Genomic DNA, 24,239 nt, shown 5'->3' with positions numbered 1-24,239 from the left:
TGCGAAAAGAATCGTTTCTATTGTACAAATTTTTTTTGTAATCGTGTAAAATCAGTAAGTCCTCTTAAACAAGTGAGACACGCAAGTCGATCTGTTGTCGTTTCATTCTTGCGTCGTCGTGAATACATCCGAGAACGGTCAACAATAAATTTCACTAATCGGGTAATCAGCAGTCGTCAACAAAACTCGCACGTGCGTTTGATCGCAAGATGAGTCAGAATGTACGTCGGTAGCACTTTAAGAACTAAGCGGAATACTTTACGAGTGACACTCGACATTGATATACGTTTATACCGAGCGAACGTCTGTTTCGCGACGACGAAAACAAGTTTCGGCCTGGTATATGGACGAAGGTGTAATTAAAACGCGTAATTTATATACACAGGTTTGCAACGCGAGCGCGTATGATACACGCGCTACCAGTAAAAAAAGAAGCGTCATGCACGCCAAAAGAAGAACGCATGACACACGAATGAACCTTTGGAGAGTTTGCGCCATGTCTCTTTTTCCGTTTGTACTTTTGCTCCACGAGTCAACTCATTCCATGCGTCCATAAAGATTGAAATCTAAGACCTGAATTGCAATAGAATAACAGACAAAACTCCTCTCGAAATATGTCGTCCTAAACTTGCGGACGTACGACGTCGATGACGCGTGACGGACGCATTTCTTTTTGTTGCGTCACGAGCTTTTTTCGCGAACGCGACATTATCGTTTCCACTCGACGCGGCACCAATTGGTGCATCGAAATTACGATACCAAAACTAACATGTTAATTCGAATATCAACAAAACAAGTGAACATATCGTTCAGTAAGAAAACTATTTATAGACATAAAAACAAGAAAAACTTAATATAATAACTGATTCAGAGTTACTAATTATTAGATTGGCCGGTAGTAATGTCGGAATTTTTTTTTAATGTAGAAAACTTTATATTCAATGACATATTGAGTATTTTAATCGATGATTTTTTGCTATCTTACAGATAACTTCATAATACCATATTTCCAAAATTTCTCATCTTTTTCAGCAAAACATCTTGAATCACACTTTGCAAGCCTCTAAAGAATCAAAATTTTTTTCATTGAGCAATTTTTGCAGAGAACGAAATAAATGAAACTCAGATAGTGCTAAGTCGAGTGAATAAGATCGATGAGAGAGAGAGAGAAAGATTAAGAACATCTCAATTCAGTTCTCTCAATTTTTCAATTGGCAAGTTCTGGTCGTTTTTCCTTAATATTTTCGTTCAATCTATCCAATTGTGAGCAATACTTATCAAAGTTAGTGGTTTGTTTAGGCGGCGGGAGCTTATATAAAACAATACTCCTTTCCAATCTCACCATACACATATAATAATTTTTTTGGGGTGTAAAGCTTTAGACCGGCCCACTGGTCTCGCAGCCTGAGTGCAGAGGTAGGTTACGAACTGGAGGTCCCGAGTTTCGAATCCGCTTATCACCTTAGGATTTTTTCTGGACCGGTCCCTTTCAATCGAGTAAATCGATTAATTGGCGAACTGTGAATCGGACCTCCAAAAATTAATTTTTGAGTGATGAAAATCTCGAATCAATTCCTCTGCCACAAGGCGATTAAGTCATAACACCAGAGTACACGAGTCCGACACGTGGGGCAAACGCCTATCGTGAAAAAACGGCCGTGTATCGCGTGGTAGTATTATTATACTGCACAACAATCTCCACTGTAAAGAAAAGAATGGAATGAAAAGAAAACGAAAAATCGTGAAATCCAAACATATCTTATGTCTCATCGATCAAATCTCCATCACGAAATTTGAACCATCTTTGTACCATTCTTTCATTCACGTACCAACATCATGCACATCACAAATTTTTATTGTTGTTTATCGCATTTTTATTTTTGCGAAAATAAAAGAGCGTAATTGCACGAAAATATATCTTTTTGTTATATGTTTAAATCAAAATAAGCATTCAAAAAATGAATCAAAATATAATGAATTTATTTTTGGTTGCACGTACAAATGTCAGCTTTCAAATTCTACTCGCGTTTTATAGATTATGAATAGTCTTGTGTTTCGAAAACAGTAGAAACGACGCCTTACGGAAAAATCCGACATTACTTGTTGGCCGACACAATATTTTATATCGATTTCTTTACCAAATTACTTTAATCGTAAACCGCGCATCAATATGATTCTACTCAAATCATCGGCATCTCGTCAACAAAAATCGCTCGTTGCTATTACGAACACATGTCTTTCATTTTCACATCTCTCGCGGAACGATAGGACTTTCACAGAAAACTTCTTTCGAATTGTACATTTGTCATAGGTGTGATCACGTAATTTTTCGAAATAACTTAAGAAGTGATCGCCTTTGCGCTTAGCAACTGTGCGATACAATATAGAAACGGTTGATCGAACATGTACTCTGTAAAGTAAATGTTTATGTAAAATAAATCGGTTCTCGAAAGAAAAAATCGCAGATCTCAGAATTCAATCGATGTTATCAGCAGTGCAATGTCGTCGTGCTCATAACGATCTTTCCAAGAAGTGTTTACGAGCACAGGTGTGAAATAGGTGTGGGATGTGCAATGCGACGACATTGGCGATGGTCTTCTCTCGTCAAGTTGGAGGTGGTGGTGGTGATAGTGGTTCTCGAGAGCCGAAGACGGCGAGAAGCGCAGAAGGGAGCAGAGGGAATAGAGGGAAAGAGCCCGTCTCTCGTCGGAGCATGGCATCAGTCGGCGATACCGCGCGAAACTCTACGCTCGACAACGTTCCGCCAGCTTTACTTCAACGGCCAGTCATCGCACGCCAATCGCTTAGTCTGTCAACTTCATTACGATCGGAAGAATACGCGTTCGATATATCGACTCTGAGAATATTGTGTTCTCCAAGTCGATTTAAAATGTGCGTTCCAATTTCGCGACTTTTATCACGCACATTTCATTCTTTCTCTTCTTTGTCTCCGTAATCCTATTGAATTTAACGCAGGATACACGTGCGAGGTGTTCTCACTCTCATTGTGAATTTACGCAACTGTACGAGAGTTGTTTGTAAACTAGTCGCGAGCGAGACTAATCCGACGTCAGTAATCATTTTATAGCGCATTCGTTCGCGGAATTGAGCACGGGGCCAATTAAACGCGTGATTCGATACATGCAATATTGGTTCGTCAGTGGCTATTATTCTATATAATGGCAAATAAATTTTTCAACTAAGTATCTTTTTCGTATAAATAATGTCATATTTAATACTCTGCTGAAAATACCGTAAAAAAATGATTACACTAATTCCAAAAATTAACACTCACATGTAATTAATCTCGGAGTAAGTTTAAAATCTGGAACACAACTTATGAATTTTTAACAAAAATTAAAAAACATCTAAAAAATCGCGCATTTGGTTTTTTTATTATTTAATTAAAAATTTAAATTAAAATCATCTCTATGGTTTTTCAAAATCATTAACTTGTTACATAAAAAATAGCGTAGTTGTAATTTTATCTATGTTAAATTCAAACAAATAGTCTTATCACATTTGCCGTATTTATCATGTTTATTAAACTATTACGACATCAAAGTAAAAAAAAGTTTCGTGAGCAAACGAAGTGTTATTGGATGACGTTGTTTTTGGTGAAAATTTTAGTTCGATAATTTGTTCTTTGTTCGGTAAACGATGGAAGCTTTTAGAGAACGACGGCAAAATGTACGCGCGGATACTGTCGAGCGATGCGTTTATAGATGTAATAAATCGCGGCACTGCGCGGCACAATGAGAAGAGCTCGCGTTGAAAATTTATTAAAATCCAGGCGTTTATATAGAAACCCCGGTCTTGTCTACGCGCACACATTAACGAAACCGTCGATTGGATCGATTTTACAATACAAAGACTCGCGTGAAGCAACACGTAATAATTTATAACAACTGATTCGGCGAACACGCCAAATTAATTCAACGCAACCTGAGGAGAAAATATCTCAGTTATATTTTACACGACACTTCCGAACGTGATCGCGAACAAATTAATCTGCGCGATTAATTTTAACTTTCAAACTTTCGAAATCGACAATGCCTTTGTCCGCAAAGCGCGATATGCGTTTCATTATTCTTCATTTCAGTCACGGCTGAATTGACACGTGAACAAAATACACATTGAAAGAAGTTCTATCAAATATATATTGAATATATGTTGAATATATATAGCACGAAACATTGATTCGACAGATCTGATATTCAAAACTGTTTTCATTATTTTGTCACTCTACATATGTATACCGAAGCAACATACGAACTAAAGTCCGCAATATAAAATTTTCTTTGTTTGCAGAAATTAATTGACGTACAAAAAGCTAGTTGAAAAACATTGAGTAAAGAATAACGCGATAAGTCTAGAAATTTCTGTCATTAAAGGATATATTTTATAAGATTTGCATATAAAACAAAAAAAAACATTTTGCAAAAGTATTTTGCTTATCTCTTTGCGGTAACATGTAACTGTCTTCTCTTCGAGTTTTCGCGCGTGTATTAAATGTCTCAACAATATTAAACTTGAGTGCGAGAAACTTCGACATCGAACACGTAACTACTGTGAACCCGCACGGACCGACAAACGTTGGCGTGCAGCAGCTGTCGCAAGACAGAAACGCACGAGAAGCGCTCACGCTGCCGTCGCGACGATCGGCAGCAGCATGTTTTTGACAGCACGCGCACGATCGCGGTCGCACGCAGCGCCGATGTGTGCGACAGGAATCATCGACGTGTACACGAGCAGCACGAGCGGCAACGACACCGGCACGTAGCCGCGAAAGGAGCCCTCCTCCCTCCTGTGATGTCGATATCCCGGGCGCGATCCTGGCCGCTGCTGGATACAACAGCAGGCAGAGAAAGCTGCGCCGGTTTCGTCGACGACTCGTTCCTGAGAAAGAAAAACCGTCCGGCCGAAACCAGCGATTCCGAGGATAAGAACAATATAGCGATTGTTCAATCCGACGGCAGCCCCCAGGTGCAAGCGAGACGGTTATTGTGCCGTCATTACTATCCGGAGGGAGGATGGGGATGGGTGGTCACCATCGTCGGTACTCTGGTGCATCTTTTGGGACCGGGTCTCCAATTCTCGGTTCCGGCCGCCGTTGCGTTGCCCGCTAAAGTCAAGTTCTATCACCATCCGTTAGACACAGCTGGTGAGTCGAGATCCTTTCAATAAATTTACACATATGTTCCGTGTAAACGGGACATTTAACTCTATTATATAGAAAAAAGTAATTATCTAAATCATATTCCTATTTTTATTACGCGAGATATGATTTGCTTAATCTGTAAATTTCACAAAAATGCTAACTCGAATTTTATTTAAAATCTATGTTATTAAATTCAATAATTTTCAGATAATTTCTCACAAAAGATTTTATTTCTTTTAACAAGATAAGTTGCGTTTAAAATAGATTAATTTTTTTCACGATTATTATCTATTTATCATCTATTAAGTTAATTATGTGAAGAAATAAAAAACATTTTAAGAAGATCACTGAACTTCGCTTGATTGTAATACTTATTTTCTGCAACTCCAAGTAAGCCGATATAAAGTATTTTTTTTCTTTTTTGATAAGTCATCCTGTTTATTCTCGTTTACCATCTTATGTTCCTTGTTTCTTAAGCACGCGTCGCAACATGTGAGTTTCTTGCACGATAGTAGTTGTAGCAACTCTCAACATTTATGAAAGATATATATTAGAGTTCCTGAGTTTTTCCAACTTTTTCTCAGTGGAAACGTGATATTCTCGATCAATCTATATCTATATGTATGACAAATAAACGAATGTCTATAATTTTCTTATGTCTTATATTTTCGTTTTTAAAAATATTTTATGAATCTATACTGAAGTCATAGATTTGTTAAAATTAATAAAATGAATAATAACTAAAGACATAAAATAAATAACAAAGTTAATAAAAACAATAACAATATAATAATACAATGATAATTAACAATAATGCTGGATATAAACGGCGCTAAAAATGAAAGAGTTAATTGTAGAATGCAATAAATATAATATGAAAACTTTTCTTGATATGAGTATACACTATCAGGATAAATTGGTAGTTACCGACTTATCGACGTTGAGAAGATAACACAGCGTTCTGTTTTGTGTGTGAATAAAAGCTACCAACAAACTGTAAGAAATGCCTCGTGAATGTCGAGCAAAATAACAAAAAAAAAAACTCATAAAATTCAATATAAAACTAATATAAATAAAACAATATTATACACTAACTGATATAAATAAAATAAAATGATATACACTATGATAACTTTTAAAACATAGTTGTAATATATATTCTTTTATATATTTTCTTTTTTCATGTGTATATATATAATACATATCTCTTATCCACATTCATATATGTATAGAATACATTAGTATTGTGTCATATATAGAGAGAGAAATTTATGGAAAGACACGCGCTTTCTAAAGTATTACATTAAATTCGTAACATAATTGCAGTAACGCAACCAACTCTTTTTGACAATAAATAACGTTGTATTTTATGTTAACAAACTTTTAGAAAAATTTCTTCTACTCTATTCATTTCCACGCGCTATAATTAAAAAAGAGAAAACATGCAAGATCATTATATATAGAAAAATAAAACAATATTAAATTAAAAAAAAAAAAAAACAAATAATAACATTTACCAAAAAGGTGCGCTGCTGCTACAATATATTTGCTGTTCATCACACGGTAGAACTTATCTGATTGCCGATGTTCTAACCACCTTTCTAAATTTACGCAAAAAACATAACTTGACATTTGCTTTGGTTTTGCTATAACCATTTGAATGATGATTCTACTTGTATAATGTTTATTACAGTTAAATATACTTATACTTGCATAAATGTTTCAAATATAAAAAATATAATATTAAAAAATACAATATTGGTAATTATTTTTTTGTAGTTTCGATGTAAAAATGGACTTTTGTTGAGAAAGAATTAAACAATAATAATACTATAGGAGTCGGAAGATGATTAAATATCAATAATATATTACTGAGTGGCAAAAGCATTCCATAGCAGCTTGCGGATGATTCAGTTTGATAACTATCAGATATTAAACTGCATTTTTTCGTCAGATTATAACATCCTGACCGAATAATAACCATCCAACATCATTTTCTGTCAACTTGTATCGTACTGTTCGCATCTTCCACAAGGAATTATGTATATCAAATCGACACGTGATAACTGGTTGAAACGTGACACGCGGAAAGTGTTGACAACGTTCTAACGAAATACGAAATGATACAACGCCGAACCATGACATGAACGTTTGATCGAGACGGACTGAAGTCTCTTTTGCGATTATAATCTTTAACCTTTTGAAATTTGCAAATCACGTTTATGATACATAGCTAACACGAATCTCGCTTGTACGACAATGATTCTCGTGAAACCAAAACAATCTCGTTGAAAAAATCTTTCCGTCGAAAACTAATTTATTTTTCAACGGATTTACTGATATCGTCGTAATAAAATATGCGCTTAATCCACAAATATATAACTCTACACACAATGGCAGTTGCGCGCTCTTCAATTCATATATTCCGGGCAACGAGAGAATAATGTGCACAAAAAAAAAAAAAAAAAAAAAAAGAGAGTGGAAAGAAACGAGCAAGGATTTACGGACCGTCAAGGGAGCCTGTGCAAGATTCGCGAAAGGATCTTTCGCGGTATGAAAATAGAAAGGTTAAGATTATATCGCGGCAATTTGGCTCTTTATTTCGCGCGTAAAATCATCTAGTCTTCTGTATAAGCGAGCCGATTATATGAAACCGGATTGTATGAATCAAACGCGGAAAAGAATCAAGATAGATTTTGAGATGCTCTTTCGAAAGTTTAATTGTGTTTCGCCCGTCTCATTATAACGCAAACTCATCAAAAGAGATACCAAATTATTTATGCATATTGTATGTGTGCTTTTTGCACACGCGGACAAATGTAATCTTTTGGCCAATTAATTATCTTATTCAAAAACATTACGAAGCGCTTCGCCATAACAACTTTCAATGAGACGGGACAAAGTTGTTCCTTTGCGCGATTTGTTTCGCGTGGTGAACCGCGTAGTGACAAAAGAACATGTTAAAAGAGCGCGCACGCTCTGTTATTTCATCATTTTGCGATCGAACAAAAAATTTCCAACCGGGAATCAAAGTTTCACGAACTCCAAGTTTTATTTGAAATTGTACGTATTCTATCCGTTCGGAGTGACAAAGAAAAATATATCGTTCAGTTGGATCACTGTGCGCGATTGTTACGACTCGACGTCGAAAAAGAAACGCGAGTACTTTTAGTTAACAAATCAACGCAAGGTGGACGTAACGAAAATTGACAATAAGATAATCGGTTTTCACATTGCGGAGAGAAAATCACAAAAGAAAAAAACCACTAGCAAGTTCCGAAAGAAACAACCATTGGCGTATAGGTATCTATACGGTATCTCTACGTATCTATTGGCATACGTATCTATAATACGACCTGGGGAACGACGCACATCATAGAAAATGTGGGTGGGGAGAAAGTAGAGTAGCATAGTACAGAGAGATCCAAGGAATGGAATACATAGGAAAGCAGGCACGACGACCGCGTCTGACGACGCGATCGGCTCCATTCCTGAAAGCGGAGAGACGCCGCAGAGAGACAACTCGCGCGTCTCGACAACTGAGCGCGCTCAGTCCGCGCGTTGAGTGTGTCGCGTCCGGTCGACGCGTCGTCGTCGTCGTCGTCGTCCTGCGATGTATACATATAATATACATCCCGTTGCTCAGTATCCCAGGAGTCGCGCTCGGTTTTGCTTAGTCGCGATAAGTTATGAGACCGCTCCGATTTTCCTCTCGTTCGAAAGATTATAGATCATCGAGGAAATGATTTTGATAAAGTTTCGCGACTGACATTATCGGAGATTTGTTTTGACAATTTTGGAAAATTTATCTTATCGTCGAAAAATATTTTCCAGTTTTACGAAGATTTAAATCAAATAATGATGATTGTCCCCCCCCCCCCTAAACGAGAGAATTATGGTTACGCTTGTGAGAACTTTCAGCTCCAAGAACGCAGAGAATTCGAGATGAAATTTAATAATTTTAATTTATGTTGATGAGCTAATAATAAATTCTTTCTTTTAAAGTTTTTGACGGATGATTTTACACGTTTATACCGTAATTGATCCTTTGAACAATTGAAAATTACAAGATTCTAAGTCATAAAATTATTTTCTGAAAGAGATGCGTGTAACGAAAAGTGAAATCCCGAGACAGATATTTGATAAGTTTCGGAACTCTGATCAGAAATAAAAGGAAAAGAAGAGCGGATGAAGGAGAGCGACGACGATGATGAGAACCCGTGTGATACCTTGCTGAACTCAGAGGAAGGGAAATCCGGATAATGGCAGCCTCCCATGTGGATTCTGAAATTGGCGAGTACCAAGCGACGTTTGCAACAGCTGCGGTGTCTCGCAAAGTTGTCAAATCTTGGTCCGACCATAATCACCGCGTCGAAAAGTCTGTCGGCCGACCAAAACTACGTGACCGCGAATATACATCAAGATATGATAAATCGGATAACGATGACAATATCACCGAGAACTATTATTATACAAAAAATGATGCAGATTGGTCAAAGCAAAAAAATTCAGTTTTCAAAAAAGAAAACAATATTGTTGTCAGATCGAATACTAATAAAACTATAAGATTTGACAAGTGCGACATTTTCAAATCTATAAATGATCATAAAATAATTGTGCACAAGGAAGACAACGAGGACATCGAAGATTTAAAAGATAAATTTAAAGGTATGTACACGATCCAAAAGTCAAATAATAAAATCGAAGAAACTCAAGAGACATTTAATGAACACAATTGTACAAACGAAACTGTTCTCGATAACGAGTGTCATGATGAGCGAGAGACACACGTTTTTCATAAAATAAAAATTGCATCGGCATCAACGAACGATTGCATAAATAATCCACCCGAATCGACATATTTTTCCCGTGATGCCGATAAAACGATCAGCTCGGATAAGCGCGCCGGGAATAGCGACAGTCGTAAAAATGAGTACGACGAAGACGCGGCAGAACCGATGGAAATCAGTTCGCCCCAAAATCGCGCGTACTCTCACGGGGACGACGTCGTTGCATCCGTCGTCGTCGCCGCGCCGAGCGCGCATTGCGAAACTTTTTGCAACAAAGCAACACGCAAGGTCGTTCACACTTTTACCGAAGACAGCCACGTGCGATCGTTCGGAAAAACGCGACAATTCGCAAGAAACGAGAATCGTCAAGAAAAAAATTTGAAAAATCAAGAAACGGATATCATTGTCGCCTGCGCCAATAATGAAAACGAGCACGACGTCGCGAGAAAATGCGAAGACTGCGGAGAACCACATTTTTCTTACGGTCGATACTCTCCTTTGTGGAAGTATTCAGGTTATTTGAATCGCGACACGGTCGTCTACCGCGAAACGACAAAAGACCGAGACGCTGTCGAGATCGTCGCAAACCAGGGAACGAATTCCGCGAGGCGTGCGGCGACACCGATCGCCGCGGCCGTGCTTTATCGTAGCCGATCGCTGCCGCGATTGTCGACCCACGATAGCGGAGTTGCGTGCAGCGATCACGTAGCACCGGAACAAACGCACGTGGCGGCGGTGACGGCGTCTCGTCAATTGGTCGCGGATCTCAGGCAACTACTCACGTTGAAACAACATTACTACCCGGAAGGTGGTTGGGGCTGGATAGTTCTCCTGGCGGGTTTGCTGGTGCAAATTCTATCGCACGGTACGCACGGAGCTGTCAGCGTTTTTCTTCAACAAATAGCGGTCAAGTTCGGTCCTCACGTGCGCATGCAAGCAGGTTGGTAAAATTGGAGCAGAAATTAACACTGGAAATTTTATAGATGCGTATCTCTCTCTCTCTCTCTCTCTCTCGATAAAATTATTATTAAAAGTAATAAAATTTTGTAATAATATAATATCTGTCTAATATAATATTGGCGTATTTTTTTTTTGTAGAAATTGTACACATTTAAAATCTACAACATTATACAAGAAAAAATAAAATGTGTCAATGTAAACATTCTTACTTTTGTTAGTACGTATATATAAGTAGGATTGATTAGAGGTCTTTGAATTTTTTCATCTGCCACCCTTGTGTTTGGGTATCAAAGACCAATCGATATTCTCACAAACAAAAGTACTAAATGACTCAGAGTTCTTTATTTAAATTTCTTTCATGCGAAGTTGTGTAACTTCTTTAATAGCGGCAAAAAAACTCGAAAGAAAAAAACAACGATAAAAACGAGAAAAAAGATTTAATTATTTGCTAGTGCAAATTTAAGAAAATAGAATTTGTTTACGGAAAATCTTGAAAATTGTTCTAATTTGGATTCAGAGAAGAAAAGTTGCGCAGTTATCCCTAAATTGGTCGCGAAATGAAACCGTCAGATAGTATTGTGTCGCGGTTGTCTTAACCGCGACGGTAAAATCGCGACGCATTTTTAATATTACTGCTTTAAACTTTGCAACATTTTCCTGAAAGAAACGCACGTGTGTACGTTTCGCTTGGCTGGCAACCGGCCAGAAGCGGAAAATCGAGCAAGTTTCGCACGTTTGCAGCTGTGTCTAATAAGCGGTCTTTTCGTCACGCTTATTACCGCGTGTACAAAAAGGACAAAACCGAAAAATAATGGTGGACGTACATCATCGCATCCATATGTAAGATATTTCGAATGATCTGAAAGACACTTGCGTGTATATCATAAAACTGTCAAAGTTAACTAGAGCACTACATTTATAAACAAAAAATGCCATTTCTTATAACTTGGATTTTTTAACTGAACTCTCATTCTTATATTTGTATATTTGTATTTTAAAAAATGTCACTATCTATTAAGAATATAATTAAAACTATAACACATTTTACAGACACGAGCAAATAAAACATTCATACGATTCTTTGTAAAAGATATCATTATTAATAATCATTATTATTGTAAATTAATGATAATGATTATTATTAATAATAATAATAATTATGATTATTAGTAATAATAATGATTAGTAATAATAATGATTATTATTAATAATCATTATTATTGTAAAAGATATCATTATTAATAATCATTATCATTATTAATAATTATTATTATTAATCTATGAAAACTCACTGTATACATAGAGTGACGGCTGTTTCACGTCTGTCAAACTATAAAATATTAATTATAATATATGTGATGCAATTTTATAGTTTGACAGACGTGAAACAGCCGTCACTCTATGTATACAGTGAGTTTTCATAGATTAATAATGATTTAGTTCGAGATATCTTGTAGCTTTTGAGAGTGATGTGCAATAGGAATATACTCGCAAGTCAGAACGAGCTGATGGCATGGAATGCCTGAAGTAGTTTAAAAAAGATGAGAAGCATTTGATTTAAAAGTGTAACCGGGGCTACACGTTGTCACACCGAGTACTAACTCATATAATATATTTACAATATTATTACATAATATTCTTGTGTACATAATATTGTATATATTATTTTCTTAATCATTTATTTTTTATGTAATTTTATGTTCCGATCTCTTTTATTTTTCCATAAATTTTTAAAGATTCAGGTATAGTCCCATAAAGAAAGTTCGAAAAGTTCGAACGAATATATATAATATATTACTCGTCAAATTTAAAGATACATATAGTTCTCGATTTTTCTTTATTGCCCGAATAAATGGAGCTACTAAAAAACTGACATCATCGAAACAAACTCGTATTAGAGCGTTGATCCCGTTTCCGTTCGAGAACAAGCCGCGAGAAAGCGCTCTTGCTCGTAACATATCGCCTGTCGTATCAACGCCTTTGTGAATATAAACGTCAGCGGACTTTGGTAAGGTTCAATGGGTTTCCTATTTAAATCGCTCAATCATTCGTCTATCTATTTACTCTTCTAGCGTAAATCTAATCGTAAAAACGAAAAATCACACAATCGAGAAGAGAAAAATCGAATTCAAAATGTTGTACAGAGAGAAAGATATAAATTATAAAAACAATTATGTACATTAAATTAAAAAAATGATTTGTTTTTCATATTAAACATTCTGACATATAGATATATTACCGATTTTAAAAATATCGCATAAATAAAGTGATATATAATCATATTACTTCATTTTTTTCATAAAAAAATCAAAATGAAAAAAAAAATGAATTCTTCCTCATGAAAGAAAATGTTAAACAGGTGACGAACCGGCGCACATGATAAGATTCACAATTCGAAACAGGAGCAAAAAGGAACGTGTTAAGAGAGCGACAGATCAATTTTTTTGTTGGCGTATTTAAATACCTATTTCAGACATCTCTCAAAGAGCCTAGAGCAATGAAGTTCCGTCATCGTTAAAAAAATTATACCCGTCATCCGCCGTCTTCTACATGTACATGCTCCATGTCTTTTCGTTCGTAATTATTACGTGTTCTGTATTGTTTATTTACGTATTATTGTGTTTCTTTGCACAAGTTTTGTCTTCTTTTCATTTAAGTATTTGTCAGTAAATTTATCTTGCGAAATAAAAAAGCTGAAAAAAATGAATAAATTGTAAAAAGTAAGAGAAAAAAATGGAAAGTACAACACTGATATGTAAATATAAATGCAAACACGAGATATGATACATATGTCCGATATAAAAGTCTCTTCGAAGACTTACAAGTGATGCGCAAGCATATAAATCTTCCGGACTTCTGAGACAATTTCTAAAGAAGATATTTTTATTTATTCTGAAGAAAAAAAAAATTTTGAAATTATTTCTAAACAATTCATTCGAGACTCTCTTTATATTATAAGTAATAACACATCTGAAAAATTCTCCAACAATGATTCGAATTAAACAATATAAGTTTTTTCAGAAATCACTTCAGATGTATCAAGAGAAGTTCAAAATCTTCCGAAAAATCTCTTAACGTAAGTCAGTTACATTTCTGAATTCATTTGTTTGGAAAACAAAAAGATTTGTAGATTGAAATTTCATAGGATTAAAATTCTAAGGTTGGCCATTTTCTCGTGGCGTCTCGGTGGGGAAGCATTTCCGATAAGATATGAAATATGCGTCGTATCCGGTGCGAAATAGTTACGCGCTAATTTTTAACGTAGAAGGCAACGCGTCTCTAAGACGGAACTCACGGTCCGAGACGACGTAGATGAAAGAAGTGCGATAAAAATTGTCGGACTCGGGAAGTTTTTTTTTCGGCTTCCCGTGGTGGGTGCTTTCAAAACACGCGGAACCGACGTGTAAGTCCATCAAGATAAAATCTGAAATATCTATTGTTAAGAAGATATTTTTCTCTGAAGGAAGTCCGTCTGTTATATCTTACAAATTTACAAATTCTATTACATATAACACAGGTCTTTTTAAATCGATATTATTCTTTGTCCTTTTTGCTTTTTATATATATATTTTTATAATTTTCCAATTAGAAACAAGATTAAAACGATAATTAAATTAAACAAAATGACAACCTTCTTTCTCTCTCTCTCTCTCTTTCTCTCTGTCTTTCTCTAAATCAAAACAGCGATCTAAACCTTTTTTTTTCTCAGAACAAATTAAATTCTAAATATAATTGAAACAGTCTCCGATACGAAAACGCAAGACTGCTTCGCGAGACATTTCTTCGTAAGAGGATTTAGTTATCTACGGAGATCGCTTTCTCGATGGACGTCGTTACCGCAATTGTAATTGAGAAACGCTTTACATAGACCGTCTCCCGAAATTGTCTGCTGCGGCTCACGACAAATCCCAAAAAAGACGTTGACCTTTCGGTACTTTTTGTTTGATTTTTTTTTTGTTCTTTTTACACAATTATATACGCGTCGGTCGGTTCGAATCGCGAATATTCTCGTTATTGCATCCAGACGTGTTTTGAACGCGGAAATTGTATTTGCAAAATGTTTATTTTGCAATAAGTTCAACGACGTTATCCCACGAAAAATATTAATCCCGAACAAATTTGTCTCTCATAAATGTCGATAGGTAGTAGATGATCTACCAACACGCAGTAAAGAAAATTAGTTTTGCATATAATAATTTTTTGTTAAACAAAAATTAATTTTTTTTTTTTATTATTATATGTATTTAAAACAAGAAATATATTAATAAATAAAAAAAAATGAAATCTTTCCGGACCACATTTTTTTTTATTGCACTGAATACATTTTCTAAAATTAATTTTCCGAGAAGAACATTGGAGACTGTACACTAAGGTACATGGGCAGAAATGCAACATTTTTTACTGGCTGCTCTTATTTACAATAACGCCTTAATTACGCCCGCACCTAACTTGATAGCATGACCGCTATGTTGCGCAGTTATCACGTAATTGATTTTAAACTAATTGTATCCTTGCGCATCCAAACCATTTCGCACAACCTAATTGAGTTTGCAAACAGAATTTAATTTTTTCGCGTATATTACCGCCAATGTGTTAGAAACTCATTGCCCGTCGTTTTTACAGCATTCGCACAGATAAAAATAAATTTTAATTAAAAAGTAAAAAAAAGTAAATAATAATAATTCTTTAAAAAACTCTTTGTTTAGTTTAGTTTGTAAATTTGTTATTTGAGTTTCGTAATTTGCTGAGAAAACCTGTCAGGAGCAACAAACGCGCTGTGTGTCTTATTTCGATTGACTCTACAATATTGCAGTCACGTACGAGGATCTAATTTTCTATCGACGGCAAAGAAGTTTTCGTACAAAATTGAGCATTTATTTATCCTGCATTCTTCGATAAAATTCAATTATCCGTATTGATCACACAATCTTTCTTACTATCAGAAAAATGTCTCGAGTTTGAAAGGAATAACATATATATTATATAAAATATGAAATCAAATACAATTGATCAAATACAATTCAAGCACAATTCTTCTAAGTCGAGTGTTAGAAATTATTTTGTGATATTGAAGTTGTGTGTGGAAGTAAAAACCTAAAACTCAACGGTTGACAAACGATACGTTTGATATACGGACTAGTGTGAACGCAACAAGTAAGTGATGATTCTGATGTTCCTAGTAAAAACTGGCAATATATACGAGCTTTGAGTCTAAATTTAATTAGATAGATATTATTTTTACATAAAGAATAACATTTTCTCACACATATATAGTTCATAAGACTATTTCGGAAGCATGTATATATGTATATTAAAGTTACAATATCGAGAGATAGTGTGTTTTTGCTTCCTGTGGAAATATTTGCGAGAGCACGAATTTATGAACTTGATCGCATATTTGACGCTTTTATCGGAAAAGAGAAGCTATAATATCTTCGCACTTCGATACCAAATATCGGCAATATATCGAGCAATGATTTTTTGCACCGAAGGGAAAGGCCGTGTCAAGAGCCTCAAGGGGGTTCTATTCCCCTTCGTCACCGAGTGAATAAATCCGAACCTTCTGTCAGAGGCATCGCGCCTGTCCTAGAAAGAAAGGGGGCCAAGAACCCGCGCTAGAAAAACCTTCGACTGTTCGCGAATGTAAAGATATGCGTACACAAAAAGAGACGGAGATTTTTTCTACTGTTCTGTCACCGGCAGAAATCGAAAACTTATCACGCCGACGCTTTCCATTTTTCAAAAGTAATTAGAACTGCGTAAAATTGGGTCGCTGTATTTCATATATTATGGGAATCATGAAAACCTACGGTTTGAATTGATTGGCTATGAATTCCTCGATTCACGAACAATATTCTTTGTCCACTCTGTATTACACAATATAGCTTAACAAAACAATTACTACATAGCACTTTATAGCACCCTCATAAAATATAAATAATAGTCAAAGTAAATAGACACGTCTCTGTAAATTGTGATACATACAATATACAATATTAGGTTTTTTTTATCGCGCTATGTTATTTATATGTATTCGGCTACCGACTGGTGTGATATCACTGAGATTTATCTGAATCAGATAAAACGTTTCTTAAGAGAAAGTTTTAGAGAGAACTGCCTTGCCGGCCACAGATTTTTTATGAACATATATACATATAGTTTAGTTATTTGCTAGAACACTATATACTGATTACAAGCATATGGTTATTAAACCTGAAGAAATATATCTACATGTGTGGAATCATTCGTTAAAACTTATTATACACATTTTAGTGAAATAAAAAATATATGTCGAGATTCTCACAATTGTAGTTTACTACAAGATTTTTTTTTACCGGAAATAAATTTTTTTCAATGTGGAAAAGCCAGCTTGACATCAAGTCAGCTCTTCTCAGCACTTTAATTTTACTTTTTTACCAAATAAGACAAGCACACAAAGTTTTAAATTAAACATTTAATTAATCTAATCTAATTAAATAGTTGAAACACAGTTTGATATTAAATTTACTTGAAACAGTTTTGATATTAAATCTACATTAAATTTACAAAAGTCAATTAAATCTGTCATAATATTTTATTCATGTTTTTAATTAATCAATTAGTAATTGGAACAAGATAATTCTAATTGAATTCTAGTGATCATATATAGATTCAATCGTCGAAATTTATTGTAGTTCAATTTATTTCAGTATAATAATGCAATATGCGTAGTTTGGCAGTCGTGCGTTCATCATGATAACGAATCTATGCGATTCTTTATTTTCCAAAGTTTAATCAATATAAATGAACTGTCGGGAGGTGGTAAAGACCGTTGGACAGATACGTACCGTAGCGTTTCTTGAAGAAATCGTCGTAATTTTGGATAAACGCTCGTTTTATCCTGTCCTGGCATTAGTGCCATCGATCCTCTGTCTCACGAAACACAGACGACTTTTAATCTTAATGTGTATCTACCCCGTGAACTCGTCTATCCACGGTCTTACCAATGGAGTTTATCAACGAAGTTACTATAGATACGATTATGTTGCTTCTTTCCAAGAGAACAAAATTCAATAATTTAATTAATTTTACTGCGATAAAAAAAATGTTTTCTAAATTGTGGATATTTATTAAGTAACTTAAAGTAATAGTTTGAGAGTAGTTTGGAAATACAAAAAGACATTAAAAAATTATACCTACAAAAAAACTCACAAATTTGGTCGAAAAAAGAATGTTTAGAAATTAAGTTTTTTTTTTTAAGTATAAAGTATGTTGTTCTTGTGGAGAACAATACCAAGTAGCGACATCCTCGCAATTGTTAATGTTAGAAGACATAAGTACACAATTCCAAAAGAACTTTCTGTCAGAACCCTCTTGATCAAACATATCGCGTGTCTCACGGAGTCGTATCAGTGTTCTAGATCGTTGATCGAGAACGGAGAGTTTTAGTGACGAAAACTCGAAAGCTGCTCTCGTAGCAACTACTTCGACCATCTTCTGCTTTTTTTACGCGATAGAGAGAAGTGCTTAACGACTCGATGGCAATCTAACTGAGTGACTCATGTTCCTTCTCTTGAGAATTACGTCCATCCTTCGCAAGATCGTCCCGCGTCTCTTTCTAACTCTTTTGTTTCTCTGTTTTGCGATAAATTATATTTCGTTGCTGAACTTTATAACACTCGTTCTTAGCTCACATTTAAACTTAGAACAGCTACTAAAAAATTGAAAATCAATAATTGTTAATACGATCGACTTCCGAATTTAATTATCCGACGTATAAATTTCTTTTATTTCCAATTCAAAAACGTGTGAATAGCAATTTAAGAGAAAATCTCGAAACTCTCGCTCAAGAAGTCGAGAGCAAATTACTGAGTGAACTTGACATGGCCGCTATTGCACGCGACTTGTGTGTCTGTGAGTTCATCGTTCTTCTCTTAAGAGCCTTGACATTGAAAATTCTTCGTCGCGTCCGCTCACATGAATGAATGAATGAACTGTTTCTTTTCTACGATTTATTGCAAGAGAAGTTATTAATGCTATCGCTTTAACAGCGATAACATTAATATATTTATCGTATTTGATGAAATTGATTCGCAAATAGGGTAAGAATAGGATAAGAATAGGATCAACAAGACAGATCGTTATTCGGTCTTGAGAATTATTAATCATGAGCAACGACTTTTTGGCGACTCGCGAACGTCTATTCTCATCTTCCTTTACTTTATCCCTTCGTCTCTCTATAATTTAGTCAGACAAAATAACAGAGATATTATGAATACGTACAGAGAAAAAGGTTTTAGTGGATTATATTAACCCTACCTCTCTTGTCTGTCTTTAAATGACGTCTTAATGCACAGTGACGTTGTACTATTAATTCATACATTATGGAAACGATATGATGGCGCTTAATTTACTTTGTGATAAAATTCATAACGGATTGTTATTGAAGTATAAAATCTCAGAGTATAAAATGTTTTGTACTATTTTGCACGTGAGTATCTGTAAGAAAGTCGAGCACGCGCTCGTAAAGAAAAATCTACAAGAGCAACCTCGCTTTTGAATTTGGCAATAAGATTGCGGTTCATGTTATCATAATTGTCACTCGAGAAGATAATCAGATCTTATGCTCTAATCATCAAAAAACTCGACGTGATTCGATCTTTGAAAAAAAAAAAAAAAAAAAGACGTTAGACTCGAAACAGATGCATTTTATACAACAACGGGTGATTAATTGTGACCATCTTTTCGAGAGAGGAAGCGACAAAATCTCTTGCGCGTGCGGGATTTATAATATGTTCTGCGATTCGACAGCTGCAACGTACGTACTCAACGCGGTAAAAATAGACGTCGTTGTCGACACCGTTTTAACGATGCGATCGAGAGCGATATATGCGAGAGATATTTATGCATTTTGTGCTTCTGATCTCCTATTTAGTATTCTAGAATATATGCTATTACAACACATTTGTAAGCAAATACTGCCGAGAGCCGCGCAGCCGTACACTTTGTGTTCATTTTGACAGAAATGTCAGAAAGAGTTGATTTATAATACCTCGTTTGCGCTGATCACATCTCGTACGGACAGCTTGTCGAAACATATCGCACGTGAAAGTACGTGTAAAATGTAGTTGACACCAGAATCGTGGTGAAATTCATCATTCTCACACATCTAGCATTCTCATTGTCTCTCCTTTTCATGGTGAAGAATAAGTATACATTTGCACATATCTATTTTTCTTGTTAATTTACAAAATTAAAAAAAAAAACTTGAATTTAGAAATATTTTAATTTTTGTAATTTTTTTAATTTTTGTATTTTTCATTAGCGAATTTTCTTTATTCTAAAAATTTGAAACATAACATGGAAAAGGTAGAATTCTATGGCCGATATTAAATCAAGACCTTACTATTACATTATTGCGACATAAAAAGATCGTTAAGTTCGGCTATGCGTTACATTTGCTATAAAAAACGTAGGAAACAGGATGTGTGTCACGAAGGAATTATCGAGCGATCTTTTGGACGATCGACACCTATTCAGACGTGTGGCCAAAAATGCCTATGACATGTATTCGTCGACATATTTTTTTCGTATGTCGTAGTTATTTTACGGCTTTTGTCATAGCGACGGTAACCTCTCCGGCACCGATTTATCACTACACTTGAATTATTGCATTCAAAACACTTTTTTATGATTCTTCCATTTCTTGGTTTTTATATATATATATATATATATATATATATATATATATATATATATGTATATAGTATTCTCATATACGTAACGAAAATGCAGAGATAAAAGATCTTGATAAATTTACTCAGATATTTCTGTTTTAATTTCGGTTATAAACAAAATTTAAATTTTATATATAAACTCTGAATTAAAGCAGCGCGCAACATTTTGGGCAAAATTATTTTTCCGAAAAAAAAACATAATTCCTCTCTTTTAAAAATATCAGATGCTACTTATGTATTCACGCAAATTACACGACAGGATAAAGTTGTAAAAACGCTCGACGTCCTTCATTAAGTGAATGGCAAATAATTTCGGGCAAAGCGACACGCAGATCGTGTAAAAAAATATGTTCCGTTTTTATGTATTTTGTAATTGGCGCGCGATTTACGGTTAATGCTGCTCATAATCGTTTCTGTTTTACATAATATGTACAAAAGCACCGCCACATATTTTGAACCGACCGATTTACGTAGCGATCGTATCGCACGATGTGATCGTATCAGAGCAATGTTGTGAGCCGATTTCGGTGCACTCTAATTGCATGATTATCGTGCTTAAAGAAGATTTCGAACGCGCGATATTCTGTCGTCAGGATCGATCTTATGACGATAAAAAAAACTTTAAATTTTACAACATTTGTGTCGTGTCACGATCGAGTCTTTCTCGCTTAATTTCTAGCATATAAAAATTAAGTTTTTATTCGAGATAATACTTCTACAACATTTTCTAATTCTTATCATTTTATTGTCGCATCATCAAAAAAATTGCGTTAAAAAATTACGTTTCCTACAAATCTCGGCTATTTCTTCTGTAACAAAAGATTCTAAGCACATTTATATTTTTTTATTTTGACACACAAGCTAATTTTATTTTACTGTTAGTCTTCTATGCACGAGAGTAAGTTTGAGATGATTCAACTTTTCTTTGAAATGTTCCAAAGACATAACAATGATAAAACCGCACCGATATCATCGACAAACTATATCGTTTTGGATATATCGTTTCTCGTTCTAACTTCCTGGCGGTAGTTTTACGCGTTGCCTACGAAAGCACGTGGCGAAGGGAAACGAGGGGATTAGCCCATTCGCTTCTCCTACGCAAGCTCGGTCCGCGGAGTGCGCGTCTCTTCTGATCCATCTCGGCGTACTCAGTCGGTGTTTGGCAACGCGTCTCACATCTGCTGGTCTGATCTTTTGCAATTGAAACACGCGATACGTGCGAATCACTACTTCCTAGAAACCCGGCGCGTTTAATTGTGCAATTTTTAATTATTATTATGTTCGATAATAAACATAACTTGCGTCCGATGAGACAAACTGCAACGATTAATAGACAAATTTAAGATAGAAAGTTTTTTATGTAAAATTTTTGCACGCGTTTGCGAGACAGAAAAACGTGCAAAGTTATCCCGAAGAACCATCTAATAATGTGATCTGTGAAATTGTGCGAGATAAATGTGTCGCGAAGAAATCATTTTTTTAACGTGCTTAAAAAGCATAAAAAAAGAAAATCTTTAATTCAACACGCGTCGCGTGTCTCTGCTACGCGGATTCTTTTTATGCAAAGCGGGAAGTAACTGCGTTTCAGAATTCGTTCTGTTTTAAAATTCGCTCTTTATTTTAATTCAAAGAAGAGAAACAGCATAATTTCGGAAGCCGAAAAAAATCGTCTTTCCAACAAAACAAAAAGAAAAGAAAGGACTTTCTACTGCGCGCAGCATGGCACGTTTTCTCGAACGAACACGGTATTAAATGCGAAATATACGTACGCGCACGTAAGTCGTCCGAAACGCTGCAAAGTTACGGGTCGTTTGCCGTATCTCGAAATTTATACAATTGCTGAATTAGCAAGATCAGCCGTGTGCTAAAAAGCACGACACGCTCTGACATCTTCTTTCTCGCTTTTCTTTCCTACATCCTTTCTTTCTTCCTTCCTTTCTTCCTTCCTTGTTTCATCCTCGCGATTACATTCAGATCTATATCTTTTGCTCTTTGCAATCTCGTGCTTTTCTTTATATAGTGTTTGCCCAGCTTTTATTCTTAGCATAATGCGCTTGTGTTACACGTATATAATCATCGAACACGCTGTAAACGTCACTGCAACGTTCAAATATACGACCAGAAATGTGCATTGTCTCACAGATCTTAATCCTTTGTGATTCTAATTTTATCGTTTTTTATCACTGGATTTTATTTCTTTTTTTTTTTTTTTTTTATTGAGATCAAGTGTCGTAAACTGCAATATAATATCTAGCAACGTTAAAGTCAAAGTAACGTAATGAAAAAGATCGGTAACGGCGACTGGTAAATCTCATGTGTTATGGCGAATAAGAAATATTCGAAAAAAAACTTTCAAAGAGAGCAACTATCTTAAATCGCGGAATGAAGGCTCGAGAGTGCAATGAAAGAACTGTCATCCAAAGTCCCGCTTACGAGGACAGCGGAGTCGCGATTTCCGGCGAACTTGGCGAGCCTTCTTTTTCCGGGGAATGTGAAGGAATAGTGTCCTTTCAAGCGCCAAAGGATATCGAAGAAGATGTAAATCCTAGGTTTGGATACATAAAAATTATCCTAATCTGTCCAGCAATTGGGAAATTTTCTCTACAAAATAAAACAAAACGCTTTATATCACAGCCAAACCTTCGCTAAATCTAGTAAATTATACGTTCATGTTCAAATAATTATGTTTATAAAGTCTCATTACTGCTTGTCATATTTTTAACGACAAATGCGCAATGAACATCGGTCAAAAGTGATCCTTGAATCTTATGCACATCAGGTATGTCGCGCGTTACACTATAAAGCAACATTATTATCCCGAAAATGGTTGGGGTTGGGTCATCGTCGTGACGGGTGTCATGGTGCAAGTTCTCGCCACAGGAATTCATGGGGCTGTTGGGGCCTGGTTACTGCTCGATGGGACAAAAAGATATCGTCAAACTTTTCTCAACGTAGGTATGTGGAATAAGCGTAAAAAACAAACACGTAAAGTTTTTTTATAACTTCATACTCACGCAGAATAAAAGATAGGCGTTTATTTTACTGATATATTTCTTGATGTAAAAAAAAAAGAAAAAAAACTTTTGTTCATAATTTAAGAAAATTTGGCAAAAAGATTTTAAGAACATGGTCGACCGAGTAGAACGTCGACAAACTCGCAAGTCGTTGACCCTGATAGCGACTCGCTCTCGCTCTCGCCAATTCACTCTCGCTGTTTCTTCACCCATCTTCATAGACAGATAGGAATCATCTCGAAGGGTGAAAGAGATATTTGCTGGTCTTGCAATATTTCCGATAAAGAATTGTTATTCGTTCTGATTAAAAATATTGAAAACAAACACAAAAAACAAAACTGGCGAAACATGGATTATGCAAAAAATTGATTATTAATCATTATAGATATAAATGCCGCGAATATCTACATTCATAGATACGTACAGACATAGATGCGATTATTGAAAGGAACGGGTCACAATTGATGAATATTTTGCGATAACTCTGTAGTATATAACTCTTTTATAAATTTTTGTTTTTTTTTTTTTCCGTCAATGTTGTAAACGATAACATCAAAAACAGTATCAGGTTGCTCTTGAAATCCTGATGAAGTGAGTT

General features: G+C 35.3%; 1 protein-coding gene across 8 annotated transcripts in view; it reads left to right on the top strand.

Moving 5' to 3' along the window:
• The window catches only part of LOC109852676 (monocarboxylate transporter 2-like), a 38,237-nt gene that overhangs the window by 8,871 nt on the left and 5,127 nt on the right, over window positions 1-24,239 (top strand). The window contains exons 1-2 of one of the 8 annotated variants that reach the window (XM_020424061.1): window positions 2,728-2,807; window positions 4,312-5,164. The exons of 1 other annotated variant lie outside the window; for it this stretch is intronic. In XM_020424061.1, coding sequence (XP_020279650.1) covers window positions 4,813-5,164 — 352 coding nt within the window. In that variant the 5' untranslated portion in view covers window positions 2,728-2,807; window positions 4,312-4,812. Of the gene's footprint in view, window positions 1-2,727; window positions 5,165-8,736; window positions 10,892-22,895; window positions 23,177-23,406; window positions 23,583-24,239 lie in introns of those variants that run through there. 6 more of the 8 variants (XM_020424060.1, XM_020424059.1, XM_020424058.1 and 3 more) reach the window with 6 other exon arrangements.

This window comes from Pseudomyrmex gracilis, unplaced genomic scaffold (assembly GCF_002006095.1).
Source record: "Pseudomyrmex gracilis isolate BER0280 unplaced genomic scaffold, ASM200609v1 scaffold_33, whole genome shotgun sequence".
NCBI lineage: Eukaryota > Metazoa > Arthropoda > Insecta > Hymenoptera > Formicidae > Pseudomyrmex > Pseudomyrmex gracilis.
The sequence above is the reverse complement of the archived record's forward strand: the minus strand, read 5'-3'. Positions and strand labels throughout refer to the sequence as shown.